The sequence below is a fragment of the Mus caroli genome, chromosome 9 (genome assembly GCF_900094665.2).
Source record: "Mus caroli chromosome 9, CAROLI_EIJ_v1.1, whole genome shotgun sequence".
Lineage (NCBI taxonomy): Eukaryota > Metazoa > Chordata > Mammalia > Rodentia > Muridae > Mus > Mus caroli.
The window spans coordinates 48773374-48795918 of NC_034578.1; the positions used below are offsets into that span (position 1 = coordinate 48773374).

General features: G+C 41.7%; 1 protein-coding gene across 1 annotated transcript in view; it reads right to left on the reverse strand.

The window, feature by feature from the left end:
* Positions 1 to 18918, reverse strand: part of Fdx1 (ferredoxin 1) — a 21956-nt gene extending 3038 nt beyond the window's left edge. The window contains exons 1-3 of the mRNA XM_021171205.1: positions 18581 to 18918; positions 12238 to 12362; positions 2713 to 2842 (exon numbers count right to left, since the gene is read on the reverse strand). Of these exons, the coding sequence (XP_021026864.1) occupies positions 2713 to 2842; positions 12238 to 12362; positions 18581 to 18777 (452 nt within the window). The 5' untranslated portion in view covers positions 18778 to 18918. The remainder of the gene's footprint in view (positions 1 to 2712; positions 2843 to 12237; positions 12363 to 18580) is intronic.
* Between the last annotated feature and the right edge of the window lie 3627 nt (positions 18919 to 22545).

The following is a 22545-nucleotide window of genomic DNA, read 5'->3' on the forward strand; positions in this document are numbered from 1 at the left end:
CCTCCCGAGTGCTGGGACTAAAGGCGTGCGCCACCACGCCCGGCCAGTAGTTCTTCTTTGTAGAACTAGAAACAGCCTTGACAATACCCAATTATGCACTGAGCTCTATCTGCAAGAGCCAAAAACAAAACAAAACCCACAAACCAAAACAAAAGGCAATCCAGATAGACTTTAGACTTGGGAGGCCTTACTGAGCTAGTCAGATATGGCACATGTTCATATGATGAATGAGACAAGGCTACTCCATAAGGAACTATTAATTTACAAAGTGAAGCACCTGTCAGTGAGGCTCAGCAGAGCACTGCAGGTAGTGATGGGAGAACAGGCACACATGAGGACAGAGAAGAGCTCTGGGTCAGAGCAGCCTGACACAATGAGCTTGCATGTAAAAAGGTATGGTGTTCTCAGTCTCTTCCAAAGGTATTAGTCTTACCTCCATAAGACAGAGGTGAGGCTGGAGACGGAACTGTGTTGAAGGAATTCTGATCACACTGTGAACCCTAAGACTGTGTTATTTACTGGAAAAAACCTGTTTCTAGTTGTGGTGTGGCCTAGCACTAGCACACACCTTTAATCCAAGAGTTTTCTGTTTATTGTAAATAGGATTAAATAAAGTCAGCCATAGGTCAAGGGGCAGAGCAAGCAACCAGCAGCCAGAGAGTAAACATAGAAAATAATCATAATGAGTAAGAGGAAGTCAGGATGATGGATAGAGAGACACACAGGAAGTCGAAGTTCACCCCAGCATTGGTTGGCTCCCATTGGTAAAATCAAACATTTGAGATTTTGTTAAAAACAGTATTTGGCACCAAACATGGGGTGCCATTTGTAACCATTTGGTTTTTTTCTGTCTGCCCCAGTTCCTGAATAATGACATGGAGGCTTATTTATTTATGTCTAGGCCTTAAGCTAGGTTTGTTCCCCAACTAGTTCATAATTCAATTAACCCATTTATTCTATTCTCTGTCTGCCACATGGCTAGTTTCACATGTCTGACTTACTTGTCTTGGTGGTGAATCTCCTGTGCCTAATTCTGTCCTGGGGATCCTATCTCCTCCCAGAAGTCTCACTTCCTACTTCCTGCCTTGTTATAGACCATCTGCTTTTTAATAAGTCAATCAGAAGATGAGAGAGTGTTTGCAAAATATGATATAGTTATGTGAACCATACCAAAGTCCAGTCTTCATTCAACTCTCTGACATCACAGATATCAACATTTGAATAATACAGAGACAATCTGTATGGGGTGGTTCTGATGCTAAGGTCCTACTCCCCATTTGGTTCTTGATCAATTAATAAAGATGTCAGGGACCAATTGCTAGGCTGAAGGAAATAGGTGGGTCTTCCAGGTCCCTGCAGGAGGAGGCAAAGAGATACAGAAAGAGGAAGGGAGATTTTATCATACTTCGGAGGGAGAAAAGGAGACCAGCCGTGTGGGATCTCAGGTGGAGCAGCCATAGGCTGCTTCCCCAGGCAGGAGATTAGAAATGCAACTAAGCTGAGGACAGTTTAAGAGGAGTTAAGCTAAGAGTATTGGGGAGGGCACGCTAGCCGAGGGAGATTAGAAGCACCCAGCAATAGGACCAATAAGGCAGGTTGAAATTTAGGTGTGTGTGCGTGTGTGTATGCGTGCGTGTGTGGGTTTCATCCACAGATCCAATATTCCCTGGGCGGGGGCTGGAGTTTAAAGTGGCATAGTAAGAACTACACACTATGACAATCTTTACAGTACATAGTAATATTATCCCAATATAGGTAACTGACAGGGCACTCTATCTAGCATGAGCAAGGCCCTTTGCACTGAAAACTAAACAGAATGAAAAATAGGGAGATGAAGTATAAAAGGAACAAACCGAAATAAATAAACTATTACCACCATAACTGCTTAAAATATAAAATGAATTGTTGTAAACTAATCAAGTTTTTAAAAATTATTCATTAAGGTAGCAAAATATAGTTAAACAAAACCCACTCTCAGTAAGTAATAAGCCTCCTTAATTATGCCTTGAAACAGTAAATCCAGGAGAAGTCTTCCTTGACTCTGAGACTGGAGAATTAAAAAATAGTATCACTAATGCCATCTGTTCTGTGGAGCTTGCCATGTTTAAGAGAAACTCTACCTACTAATTAATAAGCTCTGATTAATTTCTTTAACATACACTTAGAAAAATAACTAGTCACCTTAACGTAATTACTACTATATATTAAGTTTCTTTGAAAACTCAATTCTCTCAAACAGGTAAAATTCTCCACTATAATTTTGTTCAATTATCAAATCTGTCCTTCAAGAATACTATAAAAAGTATTCCATTTAATTCCATCCTAATAAATTGTGATAAATATTAATTCCTGGCATAAATAGACTAAAAAGATATATTACAATTTAGAAATTATATTACTACCAATTAATTCTTTGACTTGTAAAAGAAGTTTCATGGAGGCCTGTGGACAGTGAAAGAGAAATATCCCCAGACTTCGTAACTTGTGCTATACCCACAAGGGCACTTCTACTCATGCATATGACCTAAGACCTAAAGGAATATTAATGCAGATTTTTCCAGGTTGTTGATAACAATGAAGCAACTTTAAACCCTTACCTGACAAGGCAGGTTTTGTGCCTTATATCTGTAATCTCTGCACGTATGAGTGTGAGTCACCCTGACCAATAGTTATAATCCTGTCCTTCAAACAAAACCAACAAAATCTACTCACCTGTCTGTTAGTCCAAAAGCCAGGTCAAGCATGTCATTCTCTTCATCAGTAATGGCATCTAACTTCTCATATATGTGATCCTCAAAGATAAGATGACAAGTAGAGCAAGCCAACGTTCCCTCACACGCACCTGTAAAAGCAGCACAAGGTGACCATGCCATCCACTGTAGCCGTGCACACCTGGCTACTGCAAAATGCGCCTAAGTTTTAGAATCAGCTGCACACTTAAAAGGGCTGAAATACTGAATAATCATGAGTCAGGAATAGGTCGCCCATCCTCACACAGTTGTAAATCACTCAGTACTTCACAAAGGTTCTGAACAGATAATGCGAGGGGACCATGAAGGTCATACAATTCGAATATTAAAATGTATACACGTTCATAACTGAGACACACAGACACGTAAAGATGCGTTGTTCTGAAATACATATAGCAATGGTGCATATAATCATTTGCACACAATTCACCTTGTCTGGAGAGCTCAAAACAACCAATAAGGACTTGCATTGTATAAGAGAAAGCATCTAACCTACACTAAATAAAGCTAATCATTCTTTTCTCTCAGTCCTCTAAATAATTGGGTTTAATCAAACAGACTCAAATACTGTGAATATTTGTGTTCCACATTTAGATTGTATTTATTTTACATTTGTGTGTTGTGTATGTATGTGCACATATGTGCATGCATAGTACAGAGTGAATGTGGAAGTCAGAGAACAGCTTGTGAGAGTTAGTTCTCTCCTTCCATGATGCAGGTTTCAATGACCAAACTCTGGTTGCCAGATGTGGTTGACAAGTGCCTTTCCTTGCTGAGCCATCTTGCCAGACCTTTGCTCAATTTTAAACCATTAATTTAACAGTTATTTATTCAGTTCTTATTATGATCCAGGTACCCTACAAAGGAATCTAACAAAATCATGTCATCCAGCCAAATCAAGGCAGAATCTGCTGAGAAACAACCTCCGACTTCATTTGGAAATCTCCTCACAAAGAAACTCAACCATATAAGCCAGGGCTTCCTGAACTTTCCACTCATGTCCCACTTCCAAGTGAGAAATTTTTATGTGACCACAGGTCACAGGCAAATAAAATAGGTACAGAAATCAAGTGTGCAATTTTAATAAACCATAAAACCAATTATTTGATATACACACATATATGTACACACACATACACAAACACACATACACATATTTATACACAAGATCTCTCAGAATTTTACTAGCCAGATAGCCTGGAGTACACAACACAGTAGTAAAGAAATGAAGCTCAAGAACATATGAGTTCCCCGCCTATAACTACCTCTTCTGTTATATGTCATGGTAGGCTTCTTTACTTTCCATGCTTCAATTATCTTAATAGTAACTATACCAACCTCCCCTAGGAGTTACAAGAATCATGAGTATAAATAAATTATATGTATTGGCAACATAGGTTGTGATAATTACTATTTGGAAATGGTCAGACTCTCAGGCTGCTGGAGGCTGAGGAAGGAAACTGCATCAGTGTTCTCATCCAGCACTAGACCCTGCATGCTCCAATACTAACCTGATTGGCAAGATGTGCCCTTGGTGCAACAGTGGCATGGTTGTCATGTCATAGGGTAATCAACAACTTTCTGACTGGATTTTATTTTTTTTATTACATATTTTCCTCAATTACATTTCCAATGCTATCCCAAAAGTCCCCCATACCACCCCCCCACTTCCCTACCCACCCATTCCCATTCTTTTGGCCCTGGCATTCCCCTATATTGGGCCTATAAAGTTTGCATGTCCAAGGCCTCTCTTTCCAGTGATGGCCGACTAGGCCATCTTTCGATACATATGCAGCTAGAGACAAGAGCTCTGGGGTACTGGTTAGTTCATAATGTTGTTCCACCTATAGGGTTGCAGTTCCCTTTAGCTCCTTGGGTACTTTCTCTAGCTTCTCCATTGGGAGCCCTGTGATACATCCAATAGCTGACTGTGAGCATCCACTTCTGTGTTTGCTAGGCCCCGGCATAGTCTCACAAGAGACAGCTATATTTGGGTCCTTTCAGCAAAATCTTGCTAGTGTATGCAATGGTGTCAGCGTTTGGAAGCTGATTATGGGATGGATCCCTGGATATGGCAGTCTCTAGATGGTCCATCCTTTCATCACAGCTTGAAACTTTGTCTCTGTAACTCCTTCCATGGGTGTTTTGTTCCCAATTCTAAGAAGGGGCATATTGTCCACACTTTGGTCTTCATTCTTCTTGAGTTTCATGCGTTTAGCAAACTGTATCTTATATCTTGGGTATCCTAAGTTTTGGGCTAATATCCACTTATCAGTGAATACATATTGTGTGAGTTCCTTTGTGATTGGGTTACCTCACTCAAGATGATGCCCTCCAGGTCCATCCATTTGGCTAGGAATTTCATAAATTCATTCTTTTTAATAGCTGAGTAGTACTCCATTGTGTAAATGTACCATAATTTCTGTATCCATTCCTCTGTTGAGGGGCATCTGGGTTCTTTCCAGCTTCTGGCTATTATAAATAAGGCTGCTATGAACATAGTGGAGCATGTGTCCTTCTTACCGGTTGGGACATCTTCTGGATATATGCCCAGGAGAGGTATTGCTGGATCCTCCGGTAGTACTATGTCCAATTTTCTGAGGAACCGCCAGACTGATTTCCAGAGTGGTTGTACAAGCTTGCAATCCCACCAACAACGGAGGAGTGTTCCTCTTTCTCCACATCCTCGCTAGCATCTGCTGTCACCTGAATTTTTGATCTTAGCCATTCTGACTGGTGTGAGGTGGAATCTCAGGGTTGTTTTGATTTGCATTTCTTTAAGCTGGCTGCACAGAAGGGATTTCATGCCTGTTATTGTAAATCTGGTCAAAAGTCCACGACAAGAGAGATCACAGGCCCTAGGAATTTATTGTTAAGCTGTCCAACTGCCTTCTAAATATTCATGTTTACAACCATAGATTTGTGTTGTTCTCAACTCGGGTGGAAGGAGCTTGATTTTGCAGTAGGTAATGGTTAACACAGAGACTCATAATTGGTCAAAGTGACAAAGGCTCAGGGAACATTGTGGAAGAGGGCCTGAAGGAGTGTGAAGCACTGTTTGATGAGGAGGAAAGCTGTAAAATGCTGACATCTGGACATGGCACAGCTGCTGCAATACATAGCAGCTGTGATTGCCTGCGCAGGATCAAGCCAGTCGAAAATCCAGCATGGATGCAAGAGTTCCCTTGGCAAAGGAACTGCTGGCAGTTGATGGTTGCTGAGAGAGAGAGAGAGTAACTCTCTTTTGAGGACATGACAACACTGGTAGGTTGGCCATGCCCCAATTGATGGATGGTCCTATACTCATACATGTTAGCAGCACTAATTGGTCTTTGGGGTTATTAATAACCAAAAGGAGGTCAAGAAGTTTAAAGGAAGACAGGGTAGAGAACACTAAAGGAAGCTGGAGGGAAGTAGTAGTGAATGGAGATAATAAAGGTACACTCTATAGATATATGAAATTTCTACTTTCCGTTTATGAAATTTGAGTTTATGAATTTGCTAATAGGATGTTTCCTATATGAAAGTCTTGGGTTAAGATCATTCTGTCCACTTACGATGCTGATAAGATAAAGTGAGCCACCCACCCATACCTAACCCCTTTCCTAACCAAAACCTAGAATACAGCTATGTTGGAAGTTACAGATTGAAAATATAAAATTATATATAAACATTTTGTTCAAAGGATGATCTAGCATAAGAGAAATACAACACTACGCATAACAGCAAGCAGAAATACAGACTTCTATAAACATTACTAGAACCTCTTATCTTGGATAGTCATGAGACAGGCATATGAAACATACAGAAGAAAAAAAGTTTGAAATGATGAGCTAGATCAATTTAATCACAGATGTGTAACTGCCCCCAAGTGGCAGAGTACTGAAACGCACAATACTGAAAAACTGATCTATTAACATACAAGTTGGTAGAAAGAATATTTATGTATTGTATTACTTCCCAAGTTTACAACTGTCCATTTTGGTTCACTTATTGCCTCATTCCCTCATATACAGTAAGTTATAAATTGAGAGTGACTGTATTGCTCACCAGAGACCAATGGAAGCAGAACACAGAAGTGAATTACAGAAATGTGGTAAATGCTATGAAAGCATGGTCTGAGGTAGACCAGAGAATGACAGACTATCACAGACTGGGTGCTACAACGATCCAAGTTTATAATGGGTTGGGAGTAAAGAGAGAAACCCCACTAGGGACTGGGTGGTTAGGTGAAGGAAGATTTCTTTTGTTACCTAAGCCCAGTATCCTACACCCTAGAATCCAGCCATTTCTTCCATAACATGTGTCACCATCTACTATGCATTTCTCCTGTATGCTATAAGGGACTAATACAAAGACACTTGATACAGAATAGTAAGTATGCATTTGTGGAATGAGGGAGAGAAGATGGTACCTTAGCAGAGGTGTCTTGGCAGAGGAGCACATGAAGTCTTGAAAAGTGGTGATTTGGTGTAAGCTCCAGCTTCTAAGAGGTCAGCATTGCTACACTAGGAAGAGCAGTGAGAAGTGAAGGGGGAGGGGAAGAGCAGTGGGGAGCATAGTATGTGTAGCCTTTAGGTCAATGAGGAATATGGATTTAATCTTAAATGCAATGGCAAATCCTTTGTGGTTTTACTCAGAAAACTAATACAGCTGATGTCAGACAATCACCCCAGCTTCAGAGCTGATTGGAAGCAGGTTCACAGGTCCAGTGGCTTCATAGAGCCAAGTGATAAAGATAATGGAGCCAAAAGAAGCGTCTGGAGGCTTAAGGAAGAGGAGATGCTGATGTACCAGGAAAAAACCTGCTGCTCAGGCTCCAGCCTGCAGTAGCTGGATAGTGTTCATGATGAATACAGGAAATGCTGGAGGAAAGACTGCTTTAGGGGAGGGGCAAAGGCTGTTTTAAGAACATGATTTTTACCAGCAACATGGCTCATCAGGTAAGGACAACTGTTGCCAAGCTTGATTGCTTGACTTGAGATTTATGCTCACAATGCACATGGTGGGAAAAACGAACTCCTCTAACCTGTCTCTAGCCTTCCACATACGTGTTATAGCAAGTGTGTGCCTATACTCACACACAAGTATTATACACATACGTGTTATAGCAAGTGTGTGCCTATACTCACACACAAGTATTATACACATACGTGTTATAGCAAGTGTGCACCTATACTCACACACAAGTATTATACACATGTGGTGGAGGAGATAAGTACATGTTTAAAAAAATCAATAATTGCGTTCTAAATACCTTTGGGGTTTCCAAAAAGAAACATAAAGTAGGGAGTTGAATGTACAAGTTCAAGATCAGAGGAGAGAACTAATCAAAGATGGAAAGTTAATCTCTATCAGCATCTAGGAAGGGCTTATAGTCACAGAGTAGATGAGAGTACATGGAATCTCATGGAGATACTGAAGAAACCATGGACTTGGTCAGGCACATGGCGAGCTCAGTAAGTGATGCTGTTTTGGGGATGCCACAGAAACCATTAGGAGGTACAGCCTCGCTGAAGAAGCATGTCACTGGGTAAGGCTTTTGGTCTGTAACCTCACCACTTCCAGTTCCTTCTCTCTCCTTTACATCTGTGGTTGAAGATGTGATCTGTTAGCTTCCTGCCAAGACCACCTGCTGCCATGTCTCCCTCATTATTATGGACTTTCTATATGGAACCGTATCAAACCAAGATAAACGCCTTCTTACCTAAGTCACCTTTGGTCAAGGGAGTTTTATCACAATAGAAAAGATCCTGATACACTCAGATTAACTCATTTGATCTTCGCAGCAACTGTATGGAGTAACTACTAGTATTAGCCCCACTCTATTGGAGAGAAGACAAGATAAGAAGTTAGGGCCCTAACCCAAAGTCTCAGACTGAGTGACAGAGTGGACAAACGAGCCTAGGCAGAAAACCCTGCTCAACCACACTAAAAAGGGATTAGGGGGAAAACACTGTTTTAACTTTGATTCACAATATGTATTTAATTTTACACCAACACTTCATAAAATAAATATTTCACAGTAAAATTCCTGCAAAAGATGTTGTGTTTTTCTATGTTTTTTAAAATTAATCAACTTCTCTAAGATGCTAGTTTGAAGCCAATAAGCTGGAATGTGGAGTGCTTGCCTAGCATACAGGACGCTTTAGGTTTACTCTCCAGCATGACAGAAATCAGGCATGGTGGCTCATATACTCAGAGATAAAGAAGGAAGATCAGGGGTTCAAGGCTGACCTCAGATACATAATTTCAGGCCAACAAGGATACAGTAGGTCAGGTGTTTTATCACAGCAACAGAACAATAACAAATACAGTAGAAGGACTTTTGTAACAAAACAGCTCCCTTCTGGTGTTTAATTCTTAACTCTTCTAGAACTGTCTCATACAACTGTACAGAGCCTTATAGTCTATGACTATCAGTTCTCTGTTGATGGGCAGTTGTTTTTGCTAATCTGTTCTGTTAGAAACATCTCTAAAATAAACTGCCCAGGACAAGAGTCTCTTCCTAAAAGTGAAATTGAATCTACAGAGAAAATGACAAAAAAAAAAAAAAAAAAAAAAAAAAAAAAAAAAAAAAAAAAAAAAAAAAAGCCCTGCTTGGTTACAGCTTTCATCTAACTTGAGAACATTTAGGGCTGGAAAAACAGTTGCTTTTGCATGTTCTCAGAGTGTGCTAAAAGCTTCTACATATAGATGTAGGTCTAGAACATGCCAAAGAACACTGCCATACAGTTTTTAAACCTGGCCTAACATTTTTGGCTAGCTCCAGGACAGACGAGGCTACAGAGAGAAACCCTGTTCAAAACAACAACAACAACAAAAAGGTGTCTAATAAATCTAACACCTGGGTCTCCTTACTAACAATTTATGTTGACAGCTTTTTGTTTGTTTTTTCAAATAAGAACCTTATATTGCTCTTTGTATCTCTTGAATGTCTTTGTCTGTGCATACTGCAGATACCACAATGTGAAAATTCAGGGAATAGGAACTCACCCTGCCACCAGCTTTGCTAAGTTGTGCTCACTGGTGGTCATTGCTGCTATCTGCTTTCCAGTCATTGTTCTATATAAATTCTCTAAAGCTTGAACTTTTCAGTATGGGAATCTGACCAGCTAAATGATAGCCAGAGGCTTTCGTGCTGGTGCCAAGAGGCTCAGGTAACTAGGTGAATCCCTCAACAACCAAGCAATTTGTGTCTTTACTCCTGCTTGTAAGACACCTCAAGGTCAGCCAGAGATGTGAGAGTAGAAGTAGAGTCTCTGGGTCTTGCAGATCCCAAAGCCGCTCAAAGCCTGCTGTGGGCATCTCACCCATAGGTATTCCATTCACTATGTAGCTGGCTCTTGCTCACCCCAGCTGGTTTCACAAACCAACAAAGCTGATCACTTTATGTGAATGCTCTATAGACAAAGCTCTCACCATCAGCAACCTGCAAGAGGGATCAAGGAACTCCCTAGACTGAGATAGGAGACTGTAGCAAGGAAAACAGGGACCATATTCTGGGAATGGGACATCTCTGAGCACCTCAGACCCAGGCTGCCTTCCATAGTCACACAGAGACAGTTTTCACCAACACTAGAAATTACAGGGCTGCTGCTTTCCAAGGATGTTCCAGATCTGTGGGGTGAGAACAGACCAAACTAAAATGCCACAAACACTACTGCTTTTCCCAAACTTAGCACATGACAAGCCCTTCACTGCTGTATCCTGAACAACACAGTGAGGGCAGAACTGTTATTACCTCTATTCTCCAGACCATAAAAACAGGCACAAAGAAGTTCCAGTAGCATACCCTAGGTCTCAGGTGACAATGTTGGTTTGAGAACCATAATCTGTCTGATCCCAGAGTCCAGTCTCCATTACTGTTCAGCATACTAGAACCCACTGTGAAAGAGTATTTCAGCAAAACTTAATTAAAAGTGCAGTTTAGCTGGGCTTGGGAGCACATGCCTATGACTCCAGCACTCAGGAAACAGCTTTTTAGCATTTATTATCTAAGGAGAGGGATGCTGCTTCTAATAAGAAAAATTGCAACAAGCATTAACATGGAGATTTAATACGTAATGAGAAATGGAGAAGAAAAGAACTAGCAATAGTTCTTACAGTAGGAAGTAAACCATGCCCTGAATCGACACAGTCAGGCTTTAATCCCAGCACTTGAGAGGTAGAGACAGTTGGCTCTATGAGTTCAAAACCAGCAGGGCATCCAGGGCTATGTAGACAGACTCCACCTTAAAACACCCCCCAATAAAAAATAAATAAAATAAAAAGATTTAGTTCTTTATATAAAAAACCAAGCATCTACTTGATTTAAAATAAACTTGTAACTTATTACCAGTAAACGTCTGGTTTGTGTAACTCTAAACAGCACCCAAGGCTGTATAAAATGTCTTGAACAACAAGGAATTACAAGTGGAAAGATGTAAGGAGCCCTGCTCTAGACTAGTGCTTTTCAAATCTAGCATGTGCCGTCCACATCACGGGAACATCTTGCTACACACTGCTAGGCTGACAAAACAGCTCGTCTGGTAAAGGTGCTTGCCACCAAACCTAAGAAACTCAGTTTGGTCCTCAGGTCCCACACAGTAGAAAAAAGGAAAGAACTGAGTCCGCCAAGTTGTCAGCAAGCCACACATAAAAAATATGCTTGTGTGTGCATGCACAAACAAAATAATAAATAAGTACAACATATCTGACAGACTTCCTGAGCCCAAAAATCTGACTTCCCAGGTGACATAGATGGCAACAAGCCAAAGAACCCTCAGAAAAGAGCCATTTAGGCACAGCCAGTGCTTGCCAGAGGTGTAAGATGGAGGGGTGGGAACACCAGTTTTGTACGTGTGATTTGACAATAAGGTCAGAAGTACAGGAACAAAAAATTTCTACATAATACTTATTTTTAGAATATACTACCTGTTCTAAGAAGATACAATAGCATTTAAAATTAAATTATAATGATTGAAAACTGTTCTGTGCTATGGTATTTACTACTTCTGAGCTGATCTCTCATCTGCTCGGGCTTGCAGCAAACAGGCACACAGCAGGCAATGGGCCACAATAGACCTCTGAGCCAAGTGGCTATTTGAGTTCCTTTCCAGAAGTAAACAGTAGTGTTACTACATTATCGATCTGGTTCGTTTTAGTGTATATGTGAGTATGTCTCTGCCTGGGTGTGTGCCATATGTGTGCACGTGTTGAAAAGACAGGAGAGGGTGTAAGATCCTGGGAGCCAGAATCAGAGGCAATAAGGCAACTGACCTAAGTGCTGGGAACAGAACTCTGGAAGAGCAGTATGTGGCTTTAATCATTGAGCCATCTCTCCAGCCTCTACTCTAATAATCTTTACAAAAAATAAAAAAAAAAGAGTAACATGTCCTAAATTATAATATTTCCTTAGAACATCAGAGTTTAAAGTAAAAAAAAAACAAAAATAAAACCTGTAACTTATTCCGAAGGCTACCTGGAAAGTTTCAGAAACACTTACCAAACCCATCGATATCTAAGTTGTTCTCAATCACAACATCTAGCAGAGAGTCGCCAATTTTTCCCTTGGTCGTTAGCGTCTCACCATCTCGGTTCTTGAAGTGGACTGTTATCTTATCTTCTGAGCTGGGAAAGGAAGCAGCAGTTCAGTACTTTTAGTAATTTCTAACTGTATCTTAAGGGCTAGGGAGATAGTTCAGAGGATAAAGGCTCTTGCCACCTAAGTCGGATCCCTGGAAGTCATGTAAAGGGAGGAGAGAACCAACTCCAAGAAGTGGTCATCTGAGCTTTACAGATGTGCCATGGTGCCCCCCCCAACACCATCAATACACTCACATATGTGCCATGGGTGCCCACACACACATAATATACTCACACAACAGTATCAATGAAAGAAGAATTAAATCACTACTTAACCTGCAAGGCCAAATCAATAAACCTGCATACATGTAGAAGATGGGATAAACTGAGGGTCTATCCACCCACCCCACACCGAGGAGGACATACTCTAGCACCTTAAAACAAATGAAAACTACCTTCCTGACTCAGTAACCTGGTGGGGATGGAGTCAGTCTCCCCATAGGCCACAGATATGCGGAAACACTCAGCAATCATTACCCCCCAGAAGTCTGTTGGGCTTTGTTATGACAGCAACAGTGATTCGGGTTAGTCTTCATCCAGAGATTAACTCCAGACCCCCACACACACTGAGCACATACTTGACCACCACACTACACCCTCAGTTCAGGAAACCTATTTTGCTTTCACAAGCTCTTAGGAAAACAATGTATCTGTGACCATAGTCCTAATAGACAAGGTCAAGGTTGACTGCGGTTCTCTATAAAAACAAGTCATTCCACTAGCCCCAGGGTCACTACCGTGCAGGCGTCGTCTGCTTAGTGAGACTCTGGCCCCAAAGGACAGCTGTTTTATTCTCTTGTGAGTCTTTGAGTATTTCATTTTTAGTCCACATGGTATATTCAAAATTCAACAGAATAGAACCCTCAAAGGATGCACACTTCTGCATGTGTTTTTACTGTCATCTATCATCTAGTCAAGCCTAAATTGCTTTCCTTTCTACCAAACAGCATTAAAATGTGAGAAACAGCCCTTATCCTAACACCTGACGCTTCCCCCTCCATTATCAACACTTAGAAGATACAGACTTACAATAAGTAACTACCAATAGATGACAATACCCACTCCCTACCTCCACACCCCCACTACCTCTGTCTCAATAAAAGCCAACCTCACTGGAATTAAAACTCAGAACTAAGTAATTCCAGGGTTACAAATGTTTTTCAGAAGCAAAAATCTAATCATTAAATCATTTCACAAAAATGTCAGATGACACTCCTCCCACCCCCAAGTGGATAATGCTGTTGTTAGTATGGCCCTGGATAAAAGGATCTTGCTGATTAGAAAGGCCCAATAGAAATGTATTTTAAAATATCAATAAAAATTTTCATCACTCTTTTCAATAAATGAATTCTAATATTTTTAAAACTAAAATGATATAAAAACTTGCTTGTGTAAAAGCAATTACAAAATTAAAAGCAAATTTAAAAATTGCAATTGTAGTTGCCTGCAAAAACTGGTCTATGCCACACCTTTCTTTTAATTGGTGGTGCACGAGGTCTTTAGAAACAAGTGCTTTTACTTGCCTAGCACCTCTAGCATGCGTCAGGATTCCCAGGACTGTCGGAAAACAGGGAAAGAGTTCTCTTGTGTGGCTCCAGAGACAGAGTCAGGAAAATGCTCTTCTTTGCCTTAGTTGCAGCCCAGGCTCTGTAGGTCAAGTGTCCTCATACTTGAGGATTTGGGACGATAAACTACCCAACAGCTATTTTCTTTTTTCAAGGTAAAACTGAGAATGACAATAGCTCTCAAGACTAAGAGATTCTGTAAAATTACAAATTAAAAAAGGATTTAAGAGGCAAGGATTTGAGCCAGTTGGACTACATAGTGTGTGTGTGTGTGTGTGTGTGTGTGTGTGTGTGTGTGTGTGTGTGTGTATGCGCGCGCGCGCACGAGTGCATGTGTACTTGTTTGGCTTTTAAAACTTGAAAAACCAGATGGGACTGTCCCAACCCATATGGCAATATGAATCGCAAAGCTAAGACATGGACAAATGCCTGGAAACTAAGCTACAGTAAACAGGATGTTTATGGAATTACTCAAAGCCAGGGACTTTAGAATTGCTGTTCTAGAACACACAAGAGGAATTACTCAAAGCCAGGGACTTAAGAATTGCTGTTCTAGAACACACAATTGCTGTTCTAGAACACACAAGAGCTAAACTCACAACAAAAAAATTTCAAAATCACTTTAACATCAGCCTCTTGTCATTTATCTTACAGTTTGACAACGTACAAAATGGCTAAACCATAGTAGAGTTCAAACATGGATTTTTTATTTAAAGCCCAAGTTCTTTTTGCTGCTAGGAACCTGAACTGCTACTCGTTGCGGGTATGTATTCAAATGTTGAACCCTGGCCCCCAAGATCTAACTGCAGGTCAGCGAGCACATTCTCATGTAGACCAAGTGATGTCATATAAACCTTGTTTGCTAATCTCCTCTGCCTGGGTAAATAAACATATTTGGCTACAATTTCTGGGGAGAATAGGGGTAATCAGGGTTTTGGTTACTGGGCTGGGGGGTCTCAGGACAAGAAGGAAGAGAAGTGGAGAAGAGAAGGAAGACAAGAAGAGGCCAATGTGAGAGGAGATGGACCATGCGCACGTGGCCAGGAGAAGGGCCTCCTAAGGACTGTACCTTAGTCAGGTTGATAGAGCAAAAAAGGAGTCCAAGCAAGACTCAAACAGCAAGTAACTTAGGGAGCACAGCTGAAAATTAGCCAGACTAAGATACAGAAAAATAGATTGGGGATAATTGTACAGTAATTCTGCTAAACTTGTTGCATAAATCCATGGGACTCAGTCTCGATTATTGGGGGCCTGACTAGGCCATATTAAGAACTAAGAGTTAATTAACATTTACAATAGCTACTATGTACTAAAGCAGTGATTTCACTTTCAGAGTGGGACTGACCCCTTCACAGGGATCATGTCAGATATTTTGCATGTTAAATATTTATATTATGATTCATAATAGTAGCAACTTATGAAGTAACAAGAAAAGTAATTTTATGGTTGAGGTCACCACAATACGAAGAGCTGTATTAAAGGGTTACAGCATTAGGAAAGTTGACAAACACTGTACTAAAGGTATGCAACCCTAGTTAACAAATGCTAAGATTAGTAAGTGATTCATTAAGGACAAGGAAGACTGGAAAGGTAACTCTTCAAGTGAAAGAGCAGAGAACCTAAGAGCCAGAAAAAAACAGCTTCTGTCTGGTCTCGCTTCCAATAGCACTTTTATAGAAGTGACCATGGAAACCACTCCTATATGCAGGTAAAACAGAATAGTGACTCTATTGATTAAAGCATTAAAGTATTTTGTTGGTTTGTTTTACAGATTCCTACTTATTTCAGGCTAAGTTCCACTACTCCAATAGCCAAGGATGGTCTTGAACTTGGATCCTCCTGCTTCCATATCCCAAGTGCTAGAATTACAAGTATGTCACCACACCCAATTTATGTGGTGTCAGAGATCAAACAGGGCTTCACACATACTACACAGGCACTCTACTAACTGAGCTACATCCTTAGGATAAACTGTTTTTAATTTAACCAACTGAGAGAAACAGTTACAACAGAGGAAGTTTATGGAATACTTTATTCCTTAAAACGCTATACACATGACTAGCGTTAACTTCTGTCTACTCTCAACAACTGATTAGTCAATTGTACAGACCTTCCCACCCCACCCCAGCCCAGCCTCTGCCACATACACACAGCCCTTTCTAAGAACTAGGTAATATTTCAAATAGTGCAATAAACGTAATTCTTCTAAACTGTATTCGCCAATTAAATAGCCACTTGTTCTGCTCAACCCCAGCAGACACATTAACAAGGCCATAGTCCTGTAGGTCTCCAGGCTTCATGGAGAAAAGCAGTGTTTCTTGACTTCCCTAATGCTGTGGCCCTTTAATACAGTTCCTCATGATGTGGTGACCCCCCAAACATAAAATTATTTACACTGCTACTTCATAACTGTAATTTTTCTACTGTTATGAAATGTAAATATCTGTTTTCCAGTGGTCTTAGGCCACCTCTGTGAAAGAGTTATTTTACCCCACAAAGGGGTCTCAACCCTCAGGGTGAGAATCATTGCAGTAAAGTATAGCAGCACTTACCCTTTCACTACATAGCCTGGGGCACTAGCAAGGGAAAAGGGGCAGCCTGTGGCTCCCTTCTTCCCTCATCACCTTCGCTCTCTGAAATGACTCAAGAAGTAAGAACCACAGAGCTGCCAGCTGTAGCACTGCAGTATCTCACACGCCTGACACGCAAGAGGGTCCTGGCTCCATCCGCAGCAATACAAGAAGAAAGACTGACACCTGCTGTGCAGCATAAAACCTACTCAAGGTCTAGGCCTGGTTTTGCTAGCTGCTTAATATGGAAAACACCCACTAACCTACCTATATACTTCTTGGGATTGTCTTAAAAGCACAGTGAAAGCCCTTTGTGATGAAATTGCTACAAAATATCAGGTATTGTATCAGGTACTTGGGAACAAAAGTGTTTCAATACTCACTTACTGAGAACTTACATAAATGTGGAACTTAAAACTCAGTTCCTAAAATTGCTGTCCAAACACAACTGTGTACTTAACAGGAATGTCCTGCACTGGCAAAGCCAAGCACAACAGGCACTCGCCATGCACTAAGTACTTGAAATGACTGCAAGCCCGAAACTTAAATACTTTTTAGCTTCACTTGTCTTAATGTTCAATAACCACCTATGACTGGGAGCTGCTGTGTTAACAGCAAAGGTCTGGATAATAAGAGCTGGAAAACTTATTTAAGCTCTGTCAAGAAGCAAAGAATCCAAAACCTAATGACAAAATTGTGGGAACCAGTTTGCAAAAGCACGTGTGTTCCCTTAAATAGTAGTCACACTGATTACGTATAATGTATGTCACAGCTTAAAATCCAGAAAGCACCTGCCACAGAAATTAAGGCATCCATGGGTGAATGGTTGGAGGGGCCAGGAGAACTAGGACTGAATGGTCCTAACAATTTCCCTCTCACTTCATGCAAAATATCTGTACATATGCACAAATGTATGTACACGCATTTTCGTTTCCTGCTATACTCTGCTCTGGAGTCAAACACAAGTTTTCCGAAGAAGCCGTATCCGTGTTGAATATTTTGCAGACTGATACACCAGGCACAAACATTTGTGTTGTGAAGAGGTGATTGCCACAGATCTAGAGACAGCCAAAGTTACCCTGGGTGAAGGCCTTTAATGGCCACATATCGCCAGACACTATTTCTGAGCTTCATGTTTACCAGGTAAAGACGTTTGGAACGTGTTATTCTAACAGTCGGCTTCCGATCCAAATGCTATATATGTAAGTTAGCTTTATATAATCCTGTGATCCACTTAGTGTCCCAGCAATATATTTGGCAAGTACATTGATTTGTGACTTTCTTTGGGACTGTGACTACAAAAGTTGAGCTAAGTTCTTCCACCACGTAACATACAATCCAGGGAAACCTTAATCTGTGTCTCCAGACCAAAACCACTCTTGTTTCACTTTGCAGAAACTTTCATCTTCCCTTTGAAGCAACAGATGCGTTTTGCATTGACATTGACATTATATGATTCCCACCTTGTCCCTACACTTAGAAACCTGTAAGTAAATCTCATCTTTAGTAAACCTAAGGGGACCGTGCCTTTGAGAACAAATATACCCAGTATCTCCTCCCACGGTGGTGGTGGTGGTGGGAATCTCTCATCTCTCTCTCTCAACATTCACCACAGAGTTCTCTACACTATGACCCCCAGAATTGTTGCTAAGAGGCAGCTGCCTACTGAGCCCTCACTTTCGATCAGGTGCACTAGCAATGTTACCTTCACGGGGTCGTTTATCCCTTAAATCATCCTCTAAGGGCTACACTGTTATCCTGGGTCAACTGGGCGGGTGTAAACCCTTACCCTACCATGCCCACTAGGCAGTCGCTCCTAACCTTTCCTACCTGAAGTCAGCACAAAGGGCCAACACAAAGCAACCCCAACGGCGAGGTCGACAAGGACAACCCACCGAGGAAGCCCCAAAGCCAGCGCCCCACACCGCCCGAGCCAGGCCCGGAAGGCTAGGGTCACGGGAAGAGCTCTCCGGCGCGGGGCCAGCAACCGAGAGGCGAGGCGGAAGGGAGTCGCGGGCGGAAACGCAGGCCGCGGGATGAGGGACCCATCGCCGCCGCCGCGCCTCACCTGCTCCGCGCGCGCGCAGACACGCTCAGCGGCCGGCCGGGCCCGGCCTCTGCATGCAGGCGGGGACTCGGGGTCCACGGAGGGACGGCAGTTCCCGCTCCGGTCCCGCAGACCAGCAGCCGACGGCGGTCCAGGCCGCGGAAAGGGACGGAGGCGCAGGCCGCGCGCAGGAGTCGGGCGCCCGGAGCGGCCGCCATAACCCTGTCGGAAGGTTCCGGGTCCCGCGGAGTCCTGCGCAGTGCTGAGGGTCGGTGGGTCCCGCGTGTCCGGCTGCGAGAGGGCTACACTCCCGCGAGCGCCCTGCGTGTCCTATAACCCGCGACTGCGCCCCGCCTCGCCGCTGCCACGCCTCCACGGGGCGGGGCCGAGCACTGTTCCAGGAATCTAGTTAAGAGTTCACCTTGAACTTTTTCTGCAGTCAGCTCTGCGCTCTGGAGCAATTACTCATCAAGGACTGACCAAAAAGCCACCAGATTAACTTTTGCCTTTTGCCATAGACCCTCAAAAACAAAGCAAATTATCACAGTTTCCAACAAGGGACCTAAATTTTTCCTACACAGGACAGCAGAGAGTTATACAAAGTTTTAAAATGCCAATAGGCATTTTTATGAAGAGAAACATACATAGGTAAAAGCATAAACTATCTCATAATCAATAATTTGTTATTTAGGCCTGCTGAAGAAAGCAGGTAATAACGGTCAGCCTGAAGTGACAAACTGAATATATAAAATCCTGAAAACAGGGAACTTTTCTTAAATGAGTAACTATTCAACAGACTTCAAAACTAGAAAGCCGACTTTTAAAACGCACGTTATCATTGCTAGTACGTTTTTGAAAGAGTTTTTGTGGTCAGATATGCAACCTCCAAAACCAATTCCTATGTTGATCAGGAGACCTTGGATAAATTACTCTTGGAGGATAAGAGTTTCCATGACTGCAGATAAGCTCACACTCAGGGCCACTCTGGAGGTTAGGTGAATTAGGGCAAGGAACTGCGTCACAGACCATGAGCAAAACATACATCATCTTGAGCATTCCTGATAAGGTGCTGAAGGACAGAAGCACATGTTGCAAGCGAACTGAAGACAGTAAAAGATTCCTTAAATATTCAAACCGAGGCCGGAGACATAGCTAGGGGTAAAGAATACGTGTTGCCCTTGCAGAGAGCCTGGGTTCAAGTCTCAGAAACCATAGAGATGCTCACAACTCTCTGTAACTCCAGTTCCGGGGGATCCAAAACTTTCTCCTGGCCTCCCTTGACACCAGGCATGCACGTGGTGCATATATAGATATACAGATATATATTCAGGCAAACACATACATTTGGGAGGAGAAAGGGTATTCCCAAGAGGCTGAGGACGTGGCTCACCAGTTAGAGTACTTCTAGAGCTTGTAGAGGATCTTATTTGGTTTCCCAGCACCCACTGTAGTTGGCTCCCAACTGTAAAACTGTAACTCCAAGTTTCACAGTAATCCTCTGCCCTCGGGCCCCCACAGGCACCCACTGACGTGTGGCATACACGTACCTACACACACATATTTTTAAATAAAAATATTGCAAAACTGGTCAGGTGTTAAGGACACTTGCCGCTCATCCAGAGGAGCAGAATTCCGTTTTCAGCACCCATAGTCAGGTAGCTCATGCATGACGGAACATGCTCGCTCATTCTGACCCCATGAATACACATGCATACCTCAAGAAAATAAATATTTTTAAAATGAATATTTAAAAAGATAGTCTACCTGTATAAAGTCTCTCTAGAGGACATATGGATATTGAACCTGCAGGGTATAGACATGGTTACCTTAGTCTTTGGGCTAAAATCATGTTTAAAACTCAGGTTAGAAAGGGGTGAAGAAGTCCTGATGAGAAGGCTTTTGTTGTTTTTCAGTTCTAAACCCAAAACCTAAAACTTCATCAGATGATTCAACCATAGGAGAACTGGGCAAGGCATGCATTCCATCTCAGTCCTCCTGTAGAAGAACAAGCTGTGTTTTGCAGGGTGTGTATAAGGTAGTTGAGTAGTTTTATCTTAATAGTCCAATATATCAAGGCTTTAACTAGGCATTTAGAATAAGCTGGTGTTCCCAGGTAACTCACTATCAGCATTAGAATTCATGAAGCATCTTCATAGAGATCAAGGGTGGGAATTGTTCTCCAGACTTTGAAAGGCAGGTGAGGTCACGCTAAGGATTGAAGATATGGACATTCAGCAGAATCCCAGAAGAAGTGAAAAACATGCTGGCTGTGAACATAGATAAAGCAACATGGAATCATTGCAGACTTGCTTTTGCCCATGCATCGCCTCGTCTATAAAGTGCCACCCCTCCATGTTTTACTCATGTCAAACCCACTAGTATTTTAATATTCTTGCTCTTACAAAAACCAACACCAATTGGGTAAATTATAAAGAACAGATTAAATTAAATAAGCCTAAATTGGAGGCTGGAGAGATGGCAGTTAACAGCACTGGCTGCTCTTCCAGAGGTCCCAAGTTCAATTCCCAGTACCTACATAGTGGCTTGCAACTGTCTATAATTGTAGTCTCATGGGACCCAATGCCCTCTTCTGGTGTGCAGACATATATGTAGACAAAACACCTGTAAGTCATCCTGAACATATCTCCTCAGACATTCATCATTCTTACGATGAAGACTGTAAAATCCTTCTAGCTTTTTGAAATGTACAGTGGAAAATTGTTATCTATAGCCACCTCACTATGGAACAGCATACCAGGACTGACTTAAATGTTACAGTATGCATATTTATGTACACATGTGTGTGCATATATCATATATAAAAAGCACTGCATGAAATCCCATTAGTATTTATGATTTTACGTATTTGTTGAAAAATTATAAAGAACAAAAATTTGGCATCTTGAGAGATAACTCAGATAGCTAAAAATACATGCTACTCTTACAGTGGACCTGAATTTGGTTCCTAGCACCCATGTTGGATAGCTAACAACAGCCTCTAATATTAGTTCTAAGGGATCAAATGCCCTCTTCAGGCCTCACACATTTGGAGACTGGGTAGTCCAAATTCAAGATGCCAGCAGGTTGGTGTGCAGTGAGAGCCTAGTCTCTGCTTCTGAAATGACACTTTATAGCTGTGTCCTCCAATGAAAGAAAGGGTTAAAGCCAAAAGGCCTATCTAGTTCTATTAAACTTTAAAAAAAATATATTATTTGAGCAAACTATAGTTGTCTTCAGACTCACCAGAAGAGAGCAGCAGATCCCATTACAGATGACTGTGAGCCACCATGTGGTTGCTGGGAACTGAACTCAAGACCTCTGAAAGAGTAGTCAGTGCTCTTAATTGCTGAGCCATCTCTCCAGCCCCTATTAGCCTTTTTATAGAGTTATCAGTGCCATCTGTCAGGGCAAAGCCTTCATCTTTTCCTGACAGCTCCATCTGACCCTTTAACCAGTCTTCTATTGGCAATTAAACTTCTTGGAAGGAACACATTCAAACCACAGCACTTTAACCCATCTTTCCCAGTATGTCAATCCTATTCCTCTGAATGGATCACATCCTCTTGCACTCAATATCTACAATACCTTCTTTTTTATCATAGATCATAGCACATCCCATGTTTCAAATGGGATGATGCTTATAAAATGTGTGGTGTAAAGAATACAAAGTTGTAACAATTCTGTTTCCTGAGTTCTGGGGATCCATGGCACTTTTAGTTCTGATACAAATAATGTGTGCTGCCTCTTTAGAGAGAATCCTCCCAACTTCGTCTCATTTGTCTTCATGTCTCCAACACTTGGCACAGTGTCCTGGGCGTGGAATACATTTGACAATGCCTTTGTTAGGAACTGGGCTAGGAATCTCCGTAGTGTTTAGCTCACTTGTGAACAACTCCGAAAGGCTGGAAACATGCTAGTTAAGCAGATATCCTTGCTCCCAAGTCTATAGTTTTTAACTTTATACTCAATAGTAAACACTTAAAATC